This window comes from Teleopsis dalmanni, chromosome 1 (assembly GCF_002237135.1).
Source record: "Teleopsis dalmanni isolate 2A chromosome 1, ASM223713v2, whole genome shotgun sequence".
Lineage (NCBI taxonomy): Eukaryota > Metazoa > Arthropoda > Insecta > Diptera > Diopsidae > Teleopsis > Teleopsis dalmanni.
In genome coordinates, this window is record NC_051846.1 from 30786943 (window position 1) to 30810409 (window position 23467).

General features: G+C 29.5%; 3 protein-coding genes across 4 annotated transcripts in view; all 3 read left to right on the plus strand.

Annotated features, from left to right (window-relative positions):
• LOC119672970 (rho GTPase-activating protein gacK-like) overlaps positions 1–6599 on the plus strand; it is a 21518-nt gene extending 14919 nt beyond the window's left edge. The window contains exons 2-3 of the mRNA XM_038084159.1: positions 4065–4138; positions 4626–6599. Of these exons, the coding sequence (XP_037940087.1) occupies positions 4065–4138; positions 4626–6501 (1950 nt within the window). The 3' untranslated portion in view covers positions 6502–6599. The remainder of the gene's footprint in view (positions 1–4064; positions 4139–4625) is intronic.
• Positions 6600–9653: 3054 nt separating this feature from the next.
• LOC119678986 lies at positions 9654–11203 on the plus strand. The gene is made up of 3 exons (XM_038091124.1): positions 9654–9672; positions 9749–10492; positions 10698–11203. Exons 1-3 carry the CDS (start codon positions 9654–9656, stop codon positions 11201–11203), a joined length of 1269 nt encoding a protein of 422 aa, XP_037947052.1.
• A 3593-nt stretch (positions 11204–14796) lies between these two features.
• LOC119672765 lies at positions 14797–21263 on the plus strand. 2 transcript variants are annotated; one of them, XM_038083892.1, is made up of 4 exons: positions 14797–15194; positions 15292–15454; positions 20142–20721; positions 20808–21263. In XM_038083892.1, exons 3-4 carry the CDS (start codon positions 20142–20144, stop codon positions 20939–20941), a joined length of 714 nt encoding a protein of 237 aa, XP_037939820.1. In that variant the 5' UTR covers positions 14797–15194; positions 15292–15454; the 3' UTR covers positions 20942–21263. The 2 variants fall into 2 exon arrangements, with proteins under 2 accessions (XP_037939820.1, XP_037939821.1); XM_038083893.1 differs by having other exon boundaries at positions 15292–15443.
• Positions 21264–23467: the final 2204 nt, after the last annotated feature.

Genomic DNA, 23467 nt, shown 5'->3' on the forward strand with positions numbered 1-23467 from the left:
GTGGGAACAATTGTTAAAATAATTAGAGTCATTGATGATGTCTTGAACTTAAAAGTCATAGTAAGAAAAATTGAAAAACTTTCTTTATAGCATTCAATTAATCAAAGATTATGATTTCTATCTGAAATAAAGCAGCAACAATAGGTTTTTGCTGTTTTTATATATGCAGTGAATTTAATCACATATATTTCATTCAAGTGGATGTTAATTTAAAGTTCAAATTCAGGTTAAAATATTAACTACAAATAAATGTACTACTACTGTATTTATACACTTTGAAAGTATTTTAGTTCAGTACTCGTACTGGTCGCAAGTTAGGAAGAGTACCAGTCATCTATAGTAAGATGGTAGCTTTTCGAAACAGTCGATAGGCTATAAAATCCGCATTAATAAAAAATAGAAACTAATATAACAGAATTTCTATTATAGCCAAAAAATATCACCAAAAAAAATTCGGCGATGAACTGGAACCGCAAGAATGTCTCTTTTTTTTATTTTTATAGTACGTGGAAAACATCGACAGCTATAGTGTGAGATTTTAACCCAGTAAAAGCACTTCTTAGAAATTTTAAAAAGAAAGAATTCCACACCGCATTGTGGTAGCTTCATTCCAATAATTAGTGAAGAAAAATAGGAGCGATAGATTTAATACCTAGTGGACTGGGTTTATCTAAGCCAAAAAGCATGGTCGTGACTTAGGTAGATGGGGAGTAGGTAAAGGGATTGTATTTATTATTTAGTTATTCCATGAATGCGGAGGTAGACTAGCAGTAGACTTTGTAGTGCCACGGTTTAAGAGAGAGATAATAGAAGCATTGAATTCCCGCTCATCGAAGTATAGCGTGAGATGTTAGGGGTGTTTGGAGTGCATGACATGAACGAGGTCTGCAGGAAGGATACAGAATGTCTTTAATATTAAAAAGTAGTTAAGGTTCCATACGTTTATTTGCTATCATAGAAATTAATTTAAATTTCAGCTTTTCTCTATTCAAACAGATATATAAATGTTATATTATTTAAATGTTTTTAAGGTTAATACAATTTCTAAAAATATCAGAAATAAAAACAATAAATAGCTTACTGGTGTTTCTTAAGATTTTTAGCAGTCATAACAGAAGGAAGTATATTTCAAAAAAAAAATGTTAACTCTTCCTTTTAGTATTTTTTTTTTGTATTTTGACAAAACTTATGTTAAATATTGTCTCATTTGAATCTGGGAAAATTAATAATTGATTGAATATTTTCAATAATATATTGGCTTAACAAAAATCTATGAGTGAAATTTATTTATAATAAAGCATAATATATATATTATACTTGTATATGATAAAAATATAAACATAATAAAGCAATTATATATAATAAAAATATTAAATATAATATAAACGTGAAGTATGAATATTTTAAAAAATTATAACTTTATTGTGAGAAATTCAATACATGCTAAACTATAATATACTGCTAAATTAATAATAAAATTCGTACATAATTAATTATACATATTTTAAATAAAATATCAAGCAATTAACATACATCATCTTTTTATATTTTAATTCTATTTAAAACTAATTATATATTAATTATGTTTTTTATTATTGTGATTCTTACATACAATAACTCTAGCTACTGTCACTTTTACTTCTTTTCTTTAAATAATAAAACTTTAAATTTTTTGAATCTAAAATTTATTATTATTTTTCTTCCATTAAATACACAAAGCCCTTTGTTCAATACAAGATAAGATACACACAATAATTTTTATCAATTGAACAAATTGTCTAATATTTATTAAAATAAGTTCTCTTCTTCTTGGTAATAAATTTTAATAAAATTGTATTTTTATGATAAATAAATAATTTAATATGTGATATATCAGCAGGTACACCTTAAGAAATCTAAAATTCAAATTACTTGACCGCATTTCTGAACATCTTTGTCATCTGCGCCGAGGGGCTACTACTCTACAGCGCTCACATTTGCTGTGTGGCATATTTATTATGGAAAGAGTTTTTTGTGACTCAAATAGAATAACTTTCATCTTAAAACCAAGCGGCTTGGTGCAAGAGGTTCCCAACTCGATATGTTCTTACTTCAGTTAAAATAAATAAAGAACAGAAGAAGAGTAAATAATAATTCTCTTTTATTTACTTATGTAATTTGCTTCTTCAATTTTCCAATTATGTTGGATTGTATTGCATGGATCAATTTTGGGTATTAATTTCAAAACAAATACAAAAAGAATTCTGGTTATAATAAATTATTATTTTTTCATTCTTTATTTAACAACAAAAGAAATTATATACATGTTATCCCAGTAAAAAATAATAGTATCAAATCATTTTTTATAAGAAATATTGTTTACTAACCCCTTTGTGAAGAAATCGAAATATTTTTTTAAATTCTTTGAACAATATTTATAGATAATTATATTATCATTATACTTCTATTACGTACTACGCTTAGCTATAATTAATATAAAAAATTATAACATATATATATATATATCCATCATTTAGCAATCTAAAAATATAACGTACATGAACGTACGTTGCTCTGAAGTTTCGTTTTAATGAAATATATATGATAAACACAGTCAAATAAATATTAAATTTTATGGATTCATTAAATTAAAATTAAATTATTAATTTTTTTATAAAGAGTAGTTCGAGAAAAAACTTTATTTTTTATATTATTTTAATTAATTGAATTTTTGGCTGACCATACAGCTGTTTCCAGTATTGCCAAATAACCATCATCAGTGGTCTTGGAAATAATTCTTGTATTTAATTATTCGTAAATAATTATTTTTGAGACTGCAAGTACCAGGATCGAACTCGGGTCCTGCCAAATGTGAAGTTCAGAATCAGCGCACCTTAACCAACTGATCCAAAGCCGTACTTGACTTTTTATGTTCGCATATTTTTTTGGAGTTTTTTGTTACTATTGCTATAAAAGTTTTTATTAACAATTTTACTTGCTGTGTTTATATTAGAACGAAATCATAAACCACAGCTGTAGAATAATTGAATTAATTAATTAATTATATTTTTTTTATTTTTAATTGTTAAATTTCAATACTATTCTGTTCGTAGAGGCATTATTTGTTGTATGATTTGTTCTTTCTTATGTATAAAACCTAATCTAGGAACGTAATGCTGAGAAAGTCATACTAATGTTAATCCACTAGTCGCATGGGCGATACCAATATTTTGTGAATATAAGTTGAAATTCATTTTTAAAATTCCGATGTATTCAAACTTTTTGACGTTTTCCACGATCGTATTACTTATTGCGAGCTGGACGCGTTGATGCACATGGGTTTTGTTTTAGTAATATTAGTGTTAAGACTCACTGTTGCACACTTAGTTGAGAGATCTGTAATTTGGGGTTGTATATTAGCGTGCGTTAAGACCCACATCATCAGCATATTCCAATACGAATAATCCTTTCTTATTACCCAGCAAATTCCAAGTCGTTCTGTGTCCAGGGTTTCCCGCAACAGCGTCCATACGAAATGTATATTGGAAACCCCAACTCTTTATAAATTAACATCCACTTATTGGCACATTTTTTAAAAGTAATAATAATTAAATTTACACTTCAAAGTGCTTTTAACAAAACTTAAAATTTGTACAGCGAACTTTTGAAGCATAATCAGAAAAATATGCTCTGACCATATACTAGTTAATTAGACCTGACCATTTTGTTAGAGAAATTTTATCTCATGTGGTAAAAAAGAAGACATGAAAACCAACATGTGGTATGGTTGAACCAATATGATGCGTCGAATAAGAATATTTTGACCTTAGATTTAGTTAGAATCTGGTTATATCAAGCAAATTATTTTTCTGAGTGCAGTTTATGTTATCATCATTGCGTCAAAATTTGACAAATTCTATATCTACAATTTATAGTCCATTATTTATATATTGGCTATGAAAACCAAAGAATAATTTTCAAAGATCACTTCTGATGGGTATTTTGAGTTTTTATTAATCAAACTAATTAATAATTTATATGCATCATCATTTAAAAAAATAACAATCGTATTTTTTATATTTTAGTTCATAATTCTGGGTTTGTTAATCTGTGGAACAGTCAATGGAAAACCAGCTGATTCCCGTGATGCTATTGTTGAGTAAGTAAACAATATTTTCCATATAAAACGTTTTACATCAGAGCTTCAGCATAGTTCTTAATTTTACTAAATTCTACAACTATTTCTCATTGCTGTGACTATCTCTTTGAACCATTCTAAGTAAGTGCATGTAAAACTATAATCCAAACATAAAAGCATGTTAAAACCATCACATGAATTCATATTAATGAAAAAAAAAAAACATAAATTTAAGCACTGAATATTAGCCCAAATAGCTAACAAAACTTAACCGAAATTTCATGCAAAAATAAGGATAATGATACTTTTTAAGCTCTCGATAAAAAGTGACTATGCCACACACAACCAAATCCACAGATACATAATACTATAACAATACAAACATTTTTCCGAATTATTTATCAAAATTCCATTAAAAAAATTAAAAACAAACTTAAAAAAAAATTAAAATAATTTACAATAAAAAACAAATTATAAGCCAAAAAATTGCTTAAACTTTTGTTTGCAGAATTGAAAAACAAAGATTGGTCAAATTTCCTGAAGACATTGACCAACGTCATGACGATGATACGAACAGTGAAAAAACAGATGAAGCCAAGCGAATTTTAGAAGAAATTGATAAAATTAATAAAGCTTTGGGCTATGTCAAAAAACAGCCAGAACGAAAATTACCACCTATACTAGACTCCAGTCAATATTTATTTCCAAAACCAACCTACCATCCCTTTCACGCACAAAATCATCAAGTTGCTGGTAGCAATGGTGAAACGTTATTAGTGCCCTCAATCAGAGCAATAAATTTTCCTCAAGCCCTTATTAACTATAACGTACCTGTGAAAAGAAAGAATACTAAAGAAATACAAAGTCTAAATGTTAAAAACTTACCCATAAACCCAATCGATTTGAATGCTAATAAAGAACAATTGGAATTACAGAAGCCACTTTTCTTTCGACCAAATCAAGTAATTGTACCACACTCTGCGGCACAAAAACAACAATTACCAACAGAATTTGTCCTGCCTGTGCATCTTTATAAGCTTAATAAGGAGGAATTTATTGAAAAAAATTCACCACAACAGTATCGCATTAAAAGTTACAATATCGTTGGGGATATTGATCACTTCTATGGTAAAACCAAAACAAAGCAAAAAGTCAATAAACCTGGCAGCAACTTGAATTCATCACTGAAGTATCATCTGTTTTTCCTTCCACAAGACATAACATTGGATGAGACAGCCATGGCTAAGCATAGTCAGAAGCAAAACAGCACAATTGCCGCAGAGTTAAGTAAAGAGGATGCAACACAAGATACTGGCTCACGTGAGCATAAACAAGCCGTACGACCATATAAAGTGCAGACGAGTCTCAGTACAAATACCAACAAGGGAGGCACAGTCAATGCCACTGCCATCACACAAATTACACGTAAACGCGTTGTACCTAGACCAGTCGTAGACAGAGAACCCAGTGCATTGCAAGTGGCCACACAGCAATTGCAAAATCCCAACAATGGCAATGGCAATAGCAATGGTGCAGTTATAACAACAGCACATATAACGCCACCAACAGCAATTTCTGTTGGCAACAATCAGCAGAATGTGAATGGTAAACCAAATAAGACGAATGTGCCACAAAATAGTAATTATAATAAAAATCCAAATAACAATAATGCCAATATAGGTACGACTAATAATAGTAATACCGGCACCAACAATAATAATAATGGCATTATCAGACCACTAAGCAATCAATTAAGAAACAGCACTGCCTCAACAATCATTAAAAATGCATTTCAGAATATTTTCAAATTGCCTTTCCGAGGGGAGGGGAAACCAAATGATCCTACACCTCTTGGACTACAATATCCACAGAGTGCATATTTAGCTGGTCAAGCAAGTATACCACAACCAAACTACAGCACTGGTTTAGTAAATGATGACGATTACAAATGGGATGATAGTGCCAGCAATAGTGCGGCTGAAGAAGAATCCACCGAACATGTAGAGAAACAATTCTTCGGTAATCGACATGAACAGCAGCAAAACACACAAAGGGAGGCGCTGAAACAGGGTGGTATTATAATTCAAAGACTAAAAGTGCGGAAAGGTGGTATAGCTATTGCCGGACCAGGTGGTGTTGCTACTGCTGGCAGTGGCGGTACGGCTATTGTTGGACCTGGTGGCTATGCACTTACACATCCACGCAGTTTGATAATTGCTGGTCCTGGTGCAAAAGTTATTGCCATACCGGCAGATGTTGATCTACAAGATGCATTGCAACGCACAGATTTAAGTACGAAAAGTTTTCCGAGAGAGGGTAAAATCGTTGCTACGGGGCCTACAGTTTATTACTCACCAGCAACAGGCGCAGCGGGGGAAGTTTGAGTTCATTTGTACTTAGCTTTTTGTCTTTTATTCAATTAAGTTTTATAGTATTTTTTTAAATTAAATAAGTTAGTCTAATTTAATTTTGTATGAGTATTTCATATTATGAATCGACTGCTACAATAGATTTTGAAATATAATTATTTATGTTAAATATATGTAAATGTATATGTTATATGTAAACTTTATATGTTTAAATTTATTGTTTTATTTTTTACTTATGATTTATAATATATAAAATCTTTGGGTGTGGGTATTTTTAGTAATACACATGAAAAAAAAAAAAAATTTGCTGAATTTCGCAAGTATGGGTGCAGTTATAATTATATATGGTGTTGCAAAGTTCATCTACAAACACAGAGTCAACTATTTAATAATTACGAATTATCTCATCCGTTTTTTATTAGAAAGCCTGAAATTAGCGATAGTATCAGAAGACAAGATCTTTCGTGGAAACGCTTGATTGTGTTCTTTAACGACGCAATATACATTATTGTATATTGCGTTGAGTTTTCACAATTGTGAAGTTATTTTGAATATTCTTCTTCTTCTTCTTATTTTATCCTTATCTCCCAGTGGAGCATAGGGTCTCTACCATATTTTTATATCGAATTCGGTTATTTGATTCGCGGCATATATCACACCAGGAATAGTTCGCTTTTCTTAATTCTTCTTCAACTGTTCTTCTCCATGTTTTAGCTGGTGCTCCAGGTCTGCGGCTGCCTTGAGGATTCCATCTCATTGCTTGACGTGCAATGTCAAGATGTTCCGTGCAATATTTTGAATATACTGCTTAATACAAAAATTTCCTTATAACTGAGCTTTTGAAAAGGGCTACCATTAGTCATCCCACCTTCTTTGTCAAAGCTACAATATCGCCAAATAGATTCACATAATATAGCCAACCCTGTATATCCATTTTAAAGCCTGCTTTATTATATTCCCCATCATTGTTCTGCATTTTTTCCTTAACTTGTACCGATTATATTATGGAATCTTACTAAGCGCTGTTCTCGAATATGACCGCCTTTCTGTTCACTTCATCAATATTTAATCCAAAACCTTTAAAATCGTTAGTGTCTATATACTTATAACTTGTTTCAGAATTAGTCAAGTAAATAGTATTACACTCATTATTTTATTTTCGGTATTTTATACCAAATAATCATATTCTTTCTTTCCAATAAGAAAACTTTATAGCAACGAGGGACTATAACCAATCACTTTGTTTACTTACCTTATTTATAAATTGACTAAAATATATGATAACCATGGAGTAAACTTTGAGCCAACATTCTACATAATTGGTTGCTATTATTCTGAAAAACTCACATTTGAAAATTTTTCCCCAGACTACAAAGTAACAATTCAGTTCAAATATATAAGGAACCGTATTGAACTTTTGATTACGTCATACATTTTTAAAGATATAGTGAATTGGAGTTAAGTATATTTTTTTAGCTTATTTAACTAATGTAAGTCTGACATGTCAGCATTATTATTTTAAGTTAATATTTAAGTAACCAACAATTTTAAACAATTTGGTTTTAATTACATTACAAGTTTATGAGAAAAAAACTGCATGACGGGGGTTATTATTAAACAAAACTATATATATTTATCTTAAAAATTGAAATAAGTTTGACTAACATTTGTGGGGTTACAGTGTACATAGATTTATATTTTCATCAAACAATAACCAATACAAAAATTATTAATAAGAAAGCTTTTGTAAATATTTTAAAAAATATTCTTGCTTTACTTACTTTCTTATGCTGCTCACAACTGTAAATACAAAACCAAAATCCAACATCTCTATAAACTTCAGCAATCACTGGCAAGTGGCAAGCATAGAATCGTGGCCTCTACGTACTTCCCCAATTTTGGCCTATCCATTAACACAACATTTAACAAAATCACCAGAAGAAAGTCCACCAACAAAAGACCCCATCGAAAGATCTGAAAAACTTAAAGCAACAAATGTTGACGAAAAAAGTCAAAGTCAAACTTTATTACAGCCACTTTTACCAAATACGCAATTTCAACCTATATATCAACCATTGCAGCCATTACCACTAACACAAGCAACTCTGCCAGCCCAACTGCTACACTCTAATCCATATTTGCTACTAAACTCACCTTACTATGCCACTCCATATACATTACCATTAACATTATTACCAACTGTAACAACAGTAGGGCTACCAACAGCAACAGACACAACGAGCACTACTGCTAAACCAAAAGTTAGAGATATAGAAGCCACTACTGCTAAAGTAGTTGGGAGCACAACAACGGTTGCGCCTGCAAAGCTGCAAAATGCAGTGAAAAGTGGCGATTTTAAGCAAGATGCACGTCTTCTAGCAGCAGTTAGTAAAATTAATCCAACTTTTGTTATAGAAGATATAATTCAAGTGCCTGGCAAGCTTGTGATATCATCAACAAGTACCGAAAAAACTAGCGCTGCTATTCAAACTGTAAATATTTTTAGTAATGCACCAGCGGCGAGCCAAATAAGATCGTCTAAAACTAAACAAACAGCAGCAAAGTTGAAGAAAACAAAGCTTCCTGGAGCAGGTAAATCTAACGTGAAAGTAGAATCTACAGGCAGCACAAGAACGAGTGGTACCATACCACAAATACCTTTCGGTACATATTTCTTACCATATTTTTCGCAAGGTCAAAAACCTGGAAAAAAACCAGCTGCTTTAATACTAGAACCACATTCTAAAGCAGTTGTCGGTAATGGTGGCACTGCAATTTCAACACCTATATCAAAGGCATTTTTAAGGAAAGGAGTACCAACAAATGTTTACTTTAATCCGGAATCAGTAGCTATAGCCGGTGTAGGTGGCAAAGCTCATGCGCAAGCTGATCTGGAATTGGACTTAGTGAGTCGATGAGACGCGAAAATTTTATTTTCTGTCTTGTATTTATATAGTATATAATATTTAGCGTATATAGTACAAAATATGTTACATATGTTTTGTGTAAAGAACTACGAATTTAATTCCAAATAAATCTTTAAAATTTACATAAATTATTTCACAGTTTCAAATGTCTTCTATATGTACTTAATACTTAACGGTTTCATTTTAAACTTTGTAGATATGCCTATTTCAGTATTAGCAATCATTATTTCTCTCTACAATATGCTTAATACAATCCTTTGTAAATATGTATGTAGTTTAATACTTGCTTTCCATTCATAACACTTTAAAATTTTATAAACTGATGTATATCTGAGCTACGTACTTTCAACTTCATCATAGACACAGGTCCAATGATCCCTTAATATTTGAAGAGAATATTTATCCATATTATGGTGGCCTCAGTGGTCACTTTTTGAATGTACGTAGTCATGGAGATGGCATAGTCGATACCGAAGTTTTATCGCAGAAAACGAAAGTGACTACAAATCGAGATGGTTCAGCTGCGGTTTCAGCTGGTGCAGTAACTACAGCGGCAGCGGTAGTTGGTAACAATGATTTGATAACTTTTGAAAAGGAATTTTTTAGAATACAGTTAGCAGCGGCACGACTAATAGCATTGCAGGAGAAGGCGAAACGTTATGGTTCCTTTACAGCTGAAGACAATCGAGTTTATGCTGATAGCTTGGTAGAATTAGGACAGGCTGCGCAGACATTAGCTAAGTTACAACAGAGTGGAAAAATAAAAGATTTTAGTATGTTATTACAACCACTAATGGGTCTTCCATTACCATCTGCTACAATGCGACCAACAAGTGCACCAACAACTACTTCTACAAGTGCTCCAACAAAATCAACTACTGCTGAACCAACATTTGCCAGTGATAGTAACGTTGATAAAGACGCTGGTGAGCAAAAAGTCGATGAGGTAACTGAACAACATTTTAATGAATCAGATTTGTTACCACCTAACACTGACGATCCATACGAGGATGTCAATGACAGTGTTGCTGTTACAGCACCCAAAAAGGATGCATCAGTTGCTGAAGCCAAGCCAGTTGGTAAGTAGTAATATATGAAATGAATTAGCTAGTAAATATATGGTATATAGAAGACTTCTTAAAGTCTTACATTTTGTTGCTAAATATTTAAATATTACAGATGTATGTGCAGTTATGTGTATGTGCAGTTAATTAATTTTGTATTAAATTCTGTATTTAATTTTTAAGAAAATTTAAAAATATCTACTTTTTATTCATACTAAAGGTTTGTCAATTGCCGGTGAAGGTGGTGTCGCTTCTTCGAAACCGAATGCTGTAGCACTCTCAGGCCGAAATGGTTTGGCTGTTGCTTCACCAAAAGCCACTGCTATAGCCGGTGTTTCACCTGAAGAAGCAGCGGCTTTCAGTGTCACATTACCTAATCGAAATTCAGCTTATAATCAACTTGTTATTAAAAATAAATATCGTCCATCAACACCAGTTCAATATCCCTCATATGATGATTACGATTACAGTGATATAGCACCGGTTCGTCAAGTTACACGCGATATGCCAATAGCTCCACCGACTAAAACTAAGACTGCTGCTGTCATATCTTCTGCTGCTAGTGACGATTTGATAAATAAATGGAAGACTATCATTGCTGAGGATTTCGCTTCATCTCCTTCTATTTATGGACGTAGCGCTCATGCTAATAAATTACCACGTATCAAAGCCACAAATAAATTTGCACTGCGTAACAATAGCGGATCATTTTATTATATATATTAATAAGAAATAAATTAAAAAAGTAAAATTTTAAACGATTATAAATATTATAAAATTAAAATATAAATAAATAATATCGAAAAATATATTAAAAAATTTTTTTAGTTTTTTTTTTTTTTAATAAAGTTATATATACGCAAGACTTTTGCTTAATAATGGTAAATTATTTAATAATTAAAAATCTTTTTAATGATTTTTTAGTGAAAGATGTAGGATTTTTATAAATATATAAAATTATAAGAAGGTATTTCCAAATTGCAGTTTAATAAGAAAATTATTTAATTTTAAAAGAATTAATAGCATGAATTATATATATACATTTGACTATGATATGATATTTAGACCCGAACAAAACATTCCTTGGAAAAAATTTTAATTATAGAAATTCAACTATATTCGTCGACATACTTTCCTTAAAGAGCTATATGTACTTTCATTCCAGCTCTACAATTCTTTAATGATTTTTTTTGTTCTTAAAATAGGTTTCAGTTTCGGTAATCACATTTTCATTTGACTCAAATTTCTATCACTAATGCATCTTTTTGACAACTGCTTAAAAGCCAGTAATTGCTAGAGGCCAGATATAGCGCGTCCAGAGTATAAGGAAGCAAGTCGAAGCATAATTCATTAAATTTTATCATTTTTTTCATAGAATGATGACTTTTTGTTTTTGGTCCGATGTAAAAAGAAGGAGGTGTGAAAAAAAATACTTCGAAAGCAACTTATGCTTGGTTTAATTTTTCTGTAGAATTGTAAATACACTACTTTATCTTTAAGATGTTAACCATCTCACACAGATACACTTTAAGTTCTTTTAAAACAATTTTGTGTACTATTTTTGTTTTTTGGAACAGCTGCTAGTTATAGGCATCCAGATCATTCAGTATCATTGTTGTTTGGACAACAATGATACAGCATTTAAATCATATATCAGTCAATAATTTTACAAGCAAAGTAAAAGATATTTAGTTATCGTAAACTGCAATTTATTAATCAATAATGTAAAGAAAGATTTTTAAATGCCAGAAATTTATGAAGCCATTTCCTCTAGAAAAAATTGTACGAAATAAACGACCCCTACTCCATATCAAGCGATGTAAAGCATGTTGTGAAAGCTTCCGTTTTATAGGTTGTTCAAACTATCACAGCAATATTGAGAATTTTTGAGAAAACAGTTCTTTGTAAGCCTTGGCGATGCTTATCGCATCCGCATGAACAAGCTGTACAGGCTTTATCACGACATTGATATAGTTCAACAAAACAACATCCAGCGACTTCGCTGGCTTGGTCACATCGTGAGTAGATAGTGCAGCATGAAAACTATTTGAAGCGTTAGTTGGATGAAGAAGGCTTAAGGCAACACCGTGTCTTCGGTGTAGTGATTAAGTTAAGGGAGCACTAACCGCACCTGATGTGCTAGACAAGAAAAGGCACGTATGCAGCAGAAACGACTGGAGAGATATGCTGTGTCAGATCAAAACCCGATAACGGTTTGTCATGGCCATTTAAGTAAGTAAGTGTGAAGCATATTGAGCATAATTATTGTAAAAATAAACCTTTAGACAAAATCTCACAAACTTATTAAATAACATGCTATAGAGCATTTGTGCTTTATTGCCGAAAGAAATACTATGTCAATTTTTTAAAGGTCGATAAATAGACAATTCCTACACAAAATTATTCTTAAATTTTACATTATGAAATTATTTATAAATCATCATGATTTCCAAATCTATTTGACTACAAAACCATATTAGATAAAAAATCAAGGTATGTGGAACTACATATTAATAAATGAATCGTTTAAATAATTAAGAATTATTTTAAAAATATTGATGTTTTTCTGATTAACTGTAGTTTTCAAAAAAAAGTTTCAATGATACCTAATATCTCAGTTAGTATTAAAAGTAGACCCGTCTTCTTTAAGGTTTTCTTCGTTTTATGCCCCTAAGATTCATCTGCTGAGTATGTATCCGTTAGGAAATATTCTGCATATTTATAGAATATTATCATAGATCATAAATAGCATATATCTGCTGATATTTATATAATTATGTGTATATGTATATGACTAATCTTGTATACATTTTTTTTATATTTTTATATTCATTGTACTGTTGCATAAATATAGGCAAGTGTAAAATTTCAGAATATTTTAAACAAAGTGCAGAAATTAAAGCATATTTTGCGGCGGTTTTAAACACGGCTTGAAATACAAAAATTATTTATTTCTATGCAAAATAAATTAACAGCTTTAAAACGAAAAGAATATTTATTATAATTTAAAAATTCTTTGCTGTCAGCTTGCAACTGCTGCATACAATATAACAGTAATATACGAATATAGGTAGTTGATTGTCACGAAATTAAATTTTTTAATTAGTAAAATATATAAAATTATATATAATATTCCAATATAATATTATTTAGCGATGTGTACATAATTTTTTTTTAGTTTTGCAGACGTTTATAGAAAATTTGTATATATTTACAAATAGTTGAAAAAATGCATCAAGTAGGCAGCACTTACCAGAATTGCATGAAATATTTTTTTTTTAAAATAATCTACAATTTTAAAATTGATTAAAAACACAATATTAAATAAGAGCCATGTTATGCAGAGTGTCACATCAGTATTGCTAATTGTGTATTTTTACTACTTCTTGGTAGTGCCTCCTAAATTTAAAAGGAAATTTAGATATGCTTACTTTCAATTTGCCACCAAAAATAACTAGCAAGAAAAAACTCATAGAGGCTGTTATAATATTAATTTATTATTATATTATCTTATAATAATTGTTAACAGTATTTAACAGTACTTACGCGTTTCTTCTTCTTCTTGTTCTTGAGTTAGTGCTATTACGCTCTTTTACTCTATAATGGCTGGGGGCTTATCACTACCCCACACTAGGCTTTAACTAGGCTAAGAAGCTATATCATTTATTTGTCTTTTAGTTGATGACGGACCTTAAATCAGCATATCTTCCTGAGAATCCAGAAGTGGACTTGAGGATTGTTAGGGCGGGGTTACGTAGCGTATCAACTTTAGTGAATAATTTTAGAGCTCTGTCTCTGATATATTTTTTCACTGAGTCAATCCTAAGATCTCTATGTATGTCTGTTGATCTAACATACCATGGAATCTTAAACAGTCTTCTTAAAGCCAGGTTTTGAGCTATCTGCATAACATGGTCCTAATACCTGCATAACATGGCCCTTAGGGATCGATCTTCTTAATATTTGAATAAGTAGCTTGATATTCAAAGTTATTTTAAGTATGATGTGTGAAAGCTTGAAGCCAAATGCTTATATCACTGCATCTTTAGGGTAGATTCTTCAACTTTTAATAAGACTTTTCCGTCAATTATTATTCGATAACACTTTTACAGTACAGTATCTGAATTTCTGAATCTATAAAACTATTAATATAACTAAAAAAAGGCAAAACTTCAATAATAATACAATATTATCGAAATTTATTTAAATTTAATTTTAAAAGTTTTATATTTCACACATCTAGTTTTCAAACATTATATAAAACTTGTTTTTATGTCAAATTATATTCAAATAAACTTTAGAATTCAATTATTTTGACATATAATGTATATATACTCACATTTTTATAATTTTTTTTAAATATGTTTTTTAATAACATCCGAAACCGTTAAATTTCTAGTACGTTTTAAAAATTCAAAAATGGCCGATGCAACGCCACCTAAAATATATGCACTCAACTTCAATATCAAAACCGACATCTCAGAGGAGATAGTTACAAAATTTTTTCAAGCTCAAGCTAATCTGCTTGGTCTAAAGGGTTACATACAAAAGGAGGCGGAAAACAATTACAAAGGGGCGTTGGAAGGTGATTCAGTTATAATAGACAAATTTAATTTAGCTTTGGAAGAGGCTGAACAGTTTAAGAATCAAGACTTTGCTTTTTCCTCGCAAACTAAAGAAATCCAAACCTTTACTATGGAATCTTTCGAAGTATTAAGTAAGATACTACATTATCATTATTTTTAATCATTTTAAACTGTCCGTAGAAACATTAATTAAATTTATATATAATTATGTAATTTTTAATTTTTAAGATCAACAGTAGCAACCAAGCAGAAGTAAACAAATTTAATAGTTCGTCAAATTGTTGATAATTGGATAAAGTGTATATATAGTACATATATACATTGGAATAATGTCCCAATAGAAAGAATAAGACTGTTTCGTGTACAAAACAAATCGAAAGGTAAACAACAGGTAATTCTATATACTAATCTATATATACTATTTTATATGGTTTCTATATAAAAATTGACACTTATTGCTATACAAAATTTTCATTGAAAACAATAACAATTGTACTCATGCCGTGCCCGAGACACTCTGCATAACATAGCCCTTACAGGACTAATAAAAAACATTTCAACATTTGGAATTCATATTACTTAAAATAAATATGTTTAAATTGATTTGAATTTTTGTTTAATTAGTTTATATGTCGCTATTTCTCAAAGGTTTGATAATATTTTCCCCAAGCCCACTTGAGCTCATATAATGACCCGTTACGATATCACTGATTAATGCTGTTCATACGCAGATTAGATGTCAGTATACGAACAATGCCGGAATGGATGTCTCCCCTATTTAATTAAACTTGAATCAACCTGACAAGTCTGTGGACTTTGCTAAGTCTTTAATTTTGCAGGATGATCGATAATGCTGTAGGGGTTGATAAGAAAGAACTCTCTGAAGATTTCAAATCTTTTCTTAGCAAATGATTGACACTGATACATAAAATGGTATTCTATTTTGTCCTCAATCGCAAAGTCACAGCCACGACAAAAGTAATTGTAGTTACATCCAGTCTCATCGCATGCATGTTTTCTTAGAGTGCACTCTCAACGCCGTTACGGTACTGTTGAGCAGATTAAGCCTTAAATAAAGCAGCTCACTAGTATGTTTCTTATCTAGTTTGGATTAACTCGATTTCGAGATCTGACAGAAGGGTTCATCTGCTCATCTGCTCTGCTCAGATATTCTTCTTTGATTACCAACTTGGACGTTACAAGTTGGTTCCCAATGTCTGAGAAATGATTGTCAGAAAGCAGAGCACCTGCCTTTGCAAACTCTACTGCGTCACAGTTGCCGATACGCCACTGTGTCCAGCTGTTTAACACTGACACGCCTAGCTAGGTAGTTAAGAGAAGCCCGGCATTCTCGGATGTTACTGTACCGCGTATCAGAGAGATAACCAAATATTATATAAAAATTATTTGAGTAAATCAATAATATCGTATCTAAAAAAAAGGGGTTTTTAATTTTGCTAAATTTAACATTCTGAAGAAATAACATTCATGAAGTTTTTGTTCAATTGTATATACGGAACCAAGTTCGTCTGGAACAACTGTATCTTTTTTATTATTTCATAACCCATATAACCCATTTCATAACCCATTTCATATATGTTTGTGTTATTGGCACACAATTGAACATCACAACTCCAATCTCACTTATCGGATTCAATCAATTCTTACTTTTGGCCAATAACATTCAAAATTTTATTTTAAACAATATATATATATAGATATATATATATATATATATATATATATAATATATATATATATATATATATATATATATTTATAAGTAAATGTTAAATTCATTTAAAATTTTTAAATATTAAAAATTATCTAAACACTATATGCAGTGATTTTTCCATATTATATTATTTATATTAGGTTATTCAATTTTTAGTAAATACCTAAAACCCTTAAAGCTAAAAACTTGTTCAATATTCTATGTATCTTCAAATTGATTATTATAATTTTTTTTTTTAATTTTTATATTAAAATGTAGATAAATTGTATCATAAAACCAACAATGTAGTACAGAAAAAAAAACAAAACTATTTTTAAAAAAGTACAAGTACCAAGAAAACTAGTTTAAGACAATACTGAGATTTTCTTCTTGTCTGCAATATTAATCAACCATAGAAAAAGAACTTGACCGTAGATTCCAGCTATCCAGCTGTCAACCGTTGCTGCTGCTGGAGGAGCAGCAAACGATAAAAGTTATATAAAGTACGAATATTGCAATTGAATGGAGGATGCTTTTGTCTTTTTTTTGGACTAACTTCGTATTCTTCTTGTGCACTTCCAAGTTAAAAACAACTTTTCAATGCATTGCATTTATTAATTTTTACTTTTTATTTGATTTCTGATGGTATCCATACCTAAACAGAACTTGCAGGTATCTATTCTGGGAGTCTCGACGTATGTTATAAAAGGTCTTCTTAAGCTGAAGTTGACTGCAGTTTCCTTAAATTGAAAGAAGTGTGAACAACTTAAGTGTGAAATTTATAATAAATAAAAGTTTGTAGGCAAACAGAGTATAAAGTGTTTAATATATAATTGATTTTATAGAAAGTTCAATATATTCAAAGGTAATTAAAGAAATTTATTCTTACTGCAATTAAACACCTTTCTTAATAGATTATACAAATAAATTTGTAAATTTTTATATGTATACATTTTTTAAAAAATATAAAAATACTATTAATAATAATATGAAATCATTGATTTTAGTAAAATCTATATCGAGATTAACAAATGTATTAAAATTTGATAATCTATAATATAACTGTAATGTTTTTATTATTGCAATATATTTTTTAAGACTGGGATAATTCTTAAAGCGATAATATTGTTTTTTAATATATATATATCTATAATTAATAATTAATTAAATTTTAATTTATAACTAAACTTAATTAAATTATTGTCGTACTATTTATTTTTCAATAAATTTTTAAGTAACTGTGACCAATGTTTTTAGACTTAAAGCATAATACTTCATATTGTTAAAAATTTTAAAATTGAATAATAAAGAAGTATCTATCTAGCTATCTCATAATAAAGCAACTTAAATAATTTTATCAAATTTAAATATTACATAATTTAATTTAACAATTTATATGTTGGTTTTATTTTTGCTTATTTATAATTAAATTTTTGCAAAATATACACATAAATTAGATAGACATTGAAATTTTCTACGTTTAAAATACACAACATTTAATATGAGGAATAAAAAAATAATAATAATAATAAATAAAAATTAATAATAATAATAAAATAAAATAAAAAATAAATAGCAATAAATAAGTAGCAATAAATAAAAATAAATAATAATAAAAAAAAAATAATAATAATAAAAATAAATAATAATAAAAATTAATAATAATGAAATAAATTTGATGAAAAATATTTCAAATAAAAATATAGAAGAAATAAACTTTTAATTAAATTAAACTTAAAAAAAATTCTGCATAAATCAGTGTTAACACATAAAACTAAAATAAAATATTCTTCAATAAACTGATTTAATTATATAACAAAAGTATATATATATATATATATATATATATAATTTCATATATATTGTAAGTCTCTTACATAAAATATGAAATATAAAATATGAAAAAATAAATATTGACACAAACCAGTAAATAGAAATGGTCCACTATATATATATATATATATATATATATATATATATTTATGACTACAAAGTGCAAAAACGAAAGAATTAGATTAGGTTCAGATAGAAAAAAATCTAAATTTAAATCTATCCTAAATTTAGATAGATTTTTGTTGCAGGTGTACTTTGTGAATAAAAAGATAGTCAGAACAAACAATAAATATACATAAAAAATTTATTACATATAGATTACATACACCTTAGTGAAATTTTAACCCAGGCTCTGTGCGTAGGTTAAACACGTACAGTGCTATCAGGGCGATCAGTAAAACTACTAAAACTACTAAAAATATAAACTCTATACGAATATTAATTGCTATTGAATCAATAAAATATGTATGACAGAAACACCCTAGAAGATTTGTTTAAGATGTGATGTGTTTAAATAAGAGCGCTAGAGCTCTTAGTTATAGACGATCAACGTGAAGTCTGTCCGAAGCAGAACCAAATCCAACTGGATATAAAAAAGAATATTAAAACACTTTATGACAAAGCAATGGGGCAATGGTACTCTATTTTTCCAACTACAATCCCTCAATAGGACTGCAACTTCGTCAACATTGTCTGTAATTGCTATGCTTAAGAACTATATAGATTTGTTATGTATTATGTTGGCCATCTTCCTACGAAAGTAAACAATTTTATTGAACTTCCGATAAAGTCGAGACTTTCCAAATAATTATCATAAAAATTCGATTTCTTTCAAAAATTAAGTTGAGTTCAAAATTTAAGAAATTAAGGAGCTAAGATTGAAAACTTGTACGTGTTTTCTCTTTTGTTAAATAATTTAAAATATTTAATATTAATTTTCTCTTTATAATTTGTATTTATTAGAGAATTATTTAATGACTATTTATTTAACTTTAATATCAAGTACTTCAAGCTTTCCATACTTTAATTTTCATAAATTTCTTCAAGCGGGTAAAAAAGTTTGTTGCTTAAGTCTTTTAATTTGTTCACCATAAACTTCAAGCTATGCACTCCTATAGTATTAAAATAGCAGTATTAATACTCAAAGTATTTCCCTTTCCCAAACTATATCAAGATGACTTAAAATAAAAATAAATTGTAATATATGGAAGAAAACAACTGCGCTTTATCTATAAATAAACTATCATAGCAACTTGTTCTTGAAGAAGCAATTCTTGTTTTAAGTTTAAAAATCATTTGATACGATTGCATGCCTGCCTATTTTGCTCCCTGCAGCGATGCAATGAACCTTTTTTTTGCAGAATATTTAGATGCTTTGGAATTAAAACAGGAATAGGCAACTTGAAAAGACTATAAATAAAAAATACTCTTTGCAGAAAGTTTGCAGAAAAACTATAAACAGATACTCCTTACAATCTATACACATATCAGTATACATTGTATTATAATTTTTTTCTTAATTTTATTTTAGATGTATAAATTTATTTTACTCTTTACGCTTGCCTTCGAAGCATTTTTCATGTGTAACGCACGTCCACAATCACAGATACAAACACAAATAGAACAGATAGTATCACAAGTACCATTGGGGCCACAATTAAGTGAAGCTGCCTCACAAGCTGCGTCCGTTGCCAATACAATTGGTGCAGGTTTATTCCCAGTATTTTTCCCCGTACCTAATACTGAGAAGAAATCAGAAGCTGCAGAAACACCAGCTTCTACACGCACACTCATACATCTTGATCCACGTCCTTACTATAGTATTGCATCACCAGCGCAAGTTATTGACTATGTGCAAGTTCCTGTCATATTGACACCATTGCATACTATACGTGCCCGTAGCTTAACACCAGATCAACAAGGTAATATTTTAGCAGTGCCTTTGCCAGAGGTTAAGAAACCAGAAGCGCTGCCATTACAAGATGCTAAATTGGATGCCAGTAATGCTGAAAAAAGTGAGAAAAAATCTGCAATTGGTAGGTGCTTGGAATCAAATACTTTAAAGGAAGATTCGAAGGAGGACAGCAAGAAGGAAGAGAAAGAAAAAGAAGGTAAAAAATACTGACTTATATTGTAGCTTTAAGTAACTTTAAATTGAATATAATATTGGTTTATATTTTATTTTTGTCTAATAAAGAACTCAAACCGTTAGCTGAACCCGATTTAAAGAAGGACTTAGCTCAACCGCAACTTAAGGCCGCAGAAGTACACGATTTATTCAAAGCAGTTGGAGTTGTAAACGATATTGTGCCTCAGTCCAAAGTTGTCTAATTTGTAGATTTATGAAGGTACTTCACGTTCGAGAATAGAACAACTATGAATAAAAATTTCGGATTTTAGGATTATGGGTTACTTTAGCTGCAACTGCAGAAACAGATAAAAAGGGAATGTAATAAACTTCCTCATCTAACTAACATAGGGTTTTTTATAATTTCAATATTAACCAGCACACTTTTCAACGATTACTGACAAGTATTACATCCTTCATATAATATTACGCAAACATATATATATAAAAGTAAATATAGTTACATACATACTCATTGTCATCATTTATATTTCATGATCATCAAAATAAAAAGGAATAAATTAAAATAAATAAAATATATATTTTGTATTGATTATATTTAATCTGAATATAAAGTTTGAATATAAAGAAGTTCTAAGTTCTAAGTATATATTTTATAAATTTTATGCAATAGTTTCAGGATACATAATGCTTAAGACGCTATCCTTATATAAAAAAGGGTATTAAGTAAAAGTATTTAGCAGCATTTGCAAATCTCAGAATTTCGGTTCTGTACAATAAAGTAAACTAACGATGGATTATAGATAGCAAACAATCAATATTGAACTTCTTTAGAAACCATTTATAAATTTTCCGTAATGAAATCTGTCTGTCACGCCTACCAGCGATTCAAGACAGAATGAATATTTTATGTAATTCAATTGCGGATCCAAATTATTACTACTGAATGGTGAAAAAATGTTTAAATTAAATGCAATCGTTGGAAATATTTCTATGTGTAAAAACCCATAAAATAAAAATGCATAAACTTGTTAAAGAAACTTAAAAAAATCATCATTGTTTATCTACTGAGCAGCTGAGTTCCCGACCACGCATACTAAACGCTAATTACGCATGCCAGTGACTGTTAACAAGGGCAACGCTCAAGACAGCATATGGGATATCGATTATATGATACAAATTTGGTGCGGATTAAATATTCAAGAAACGCTTTAAAGCAAGTAAACTTAAGACACTCAATGCGAATTTTATTGGAACAAGTCATTATGATGTTATTAACGTCTATTTAGCGCCAACCAAGCTAACTTAGGTTACACACTCGCATAGAGCGTTAGACCAATTACGAAATAGCTCATTACTAGGTAATTTAATGTATATTTATACATATAAATTTGCTTTGCAAATAAATAATTTTATAATAGTTCATGTAATACAATTTTTTTTTTGTATTTTAATGATATAATATTATAAACCAACTTATTTAAAATAAATAAAACTGTTTCTCTATATACGTCTATAACATATAAGAGACGCGTTAGACTAACAAACAGTTTGGAGAAGTAAAATTATAATACTTTCCGATTCTAATCAGAAAACTCTGAAAAAAGAAGTTTCTGACTGTAACTTTTATTTTCAACGAAAGTCATTACTTACAAGCCATGTTATATACTTCTATTAACATGAATTGTATAATTTACTATATGTTTTTATAGGTATCGGATTAAATCTCCTTATAATAAGCTCTCTTTTAAAAGTCTACAAAATAATATAACTCCAGAATACAATAAAAAAAAGTACAGATCGATTAACTAAATCTGATAGTTTTTAAATATTATTCTAAAGTTTGTACAAATTTGTCTCCAAGAAATAATACATATTAGTGTAGTCTCTATAAAGCCTTAGCAGAGCAATGGATTGACTACATACATGATAATTTTTAACTACCATTCTAAGGTTTATGCAAATAAATATGTCTCAAGGAAAGAATTAAAAAAAGCGCAGAAATCTATAAAGCCGTGTTAGATCAAAGGATTGATTAGTTCTTATTATGTTTCTATACCATTCCTAAGTCTAGGCAAACCCCTGAAAACTCATTACAAATCCTATTCGTCCTATTTTTGCCAATATCTCCGTAAATTGAAATAGCCTTGCTCCATCTTCAATACATTTATACAATTATTAGTTGGCTGGCTTCATTTATGAGCTGTTAATTAATTGTTCTATTTAAAAATATAAAAGGTGTTTAGAAATATATAAAGTTGTATAGTTAACTTGTTTACTTTTGAGACAAAAAAAAAAACAAATACATCTAAAACTTTATAACCTCTACCGTCTATTGTCATCAATTTTTTTAAATCCCTGGACTCTATTGATTTAAGACTCCTATGACAACAGTACTGACTCCTATGACAATACTGTTGTATTGCAATCAATGTACCATGGAAGAGCATACTAAGACAAAATAATATTCAGTTAGGCAAAAGAATAATTAATAGCGAATGATACAATTGCCTAAGCCAACTTTTTGGTAAAGACAGACTAACTACAGAACTTTTTTAAGAAGAACTAAAGCAGAACATTCTAAACTACTGTACTTTAGCTGTACATATAATCTTTTTTAAAATTTTTAATTTTAAATAAATGAGTTCCAACCGTTTGCTTGAATCAATAATTATCACTGATCAAAACCACAATTTTAATTTAACCACGTTTAGATATGCTTAGATATGGAATCAAAAATATTATAAATGTTATGTGAAGTTAAAATT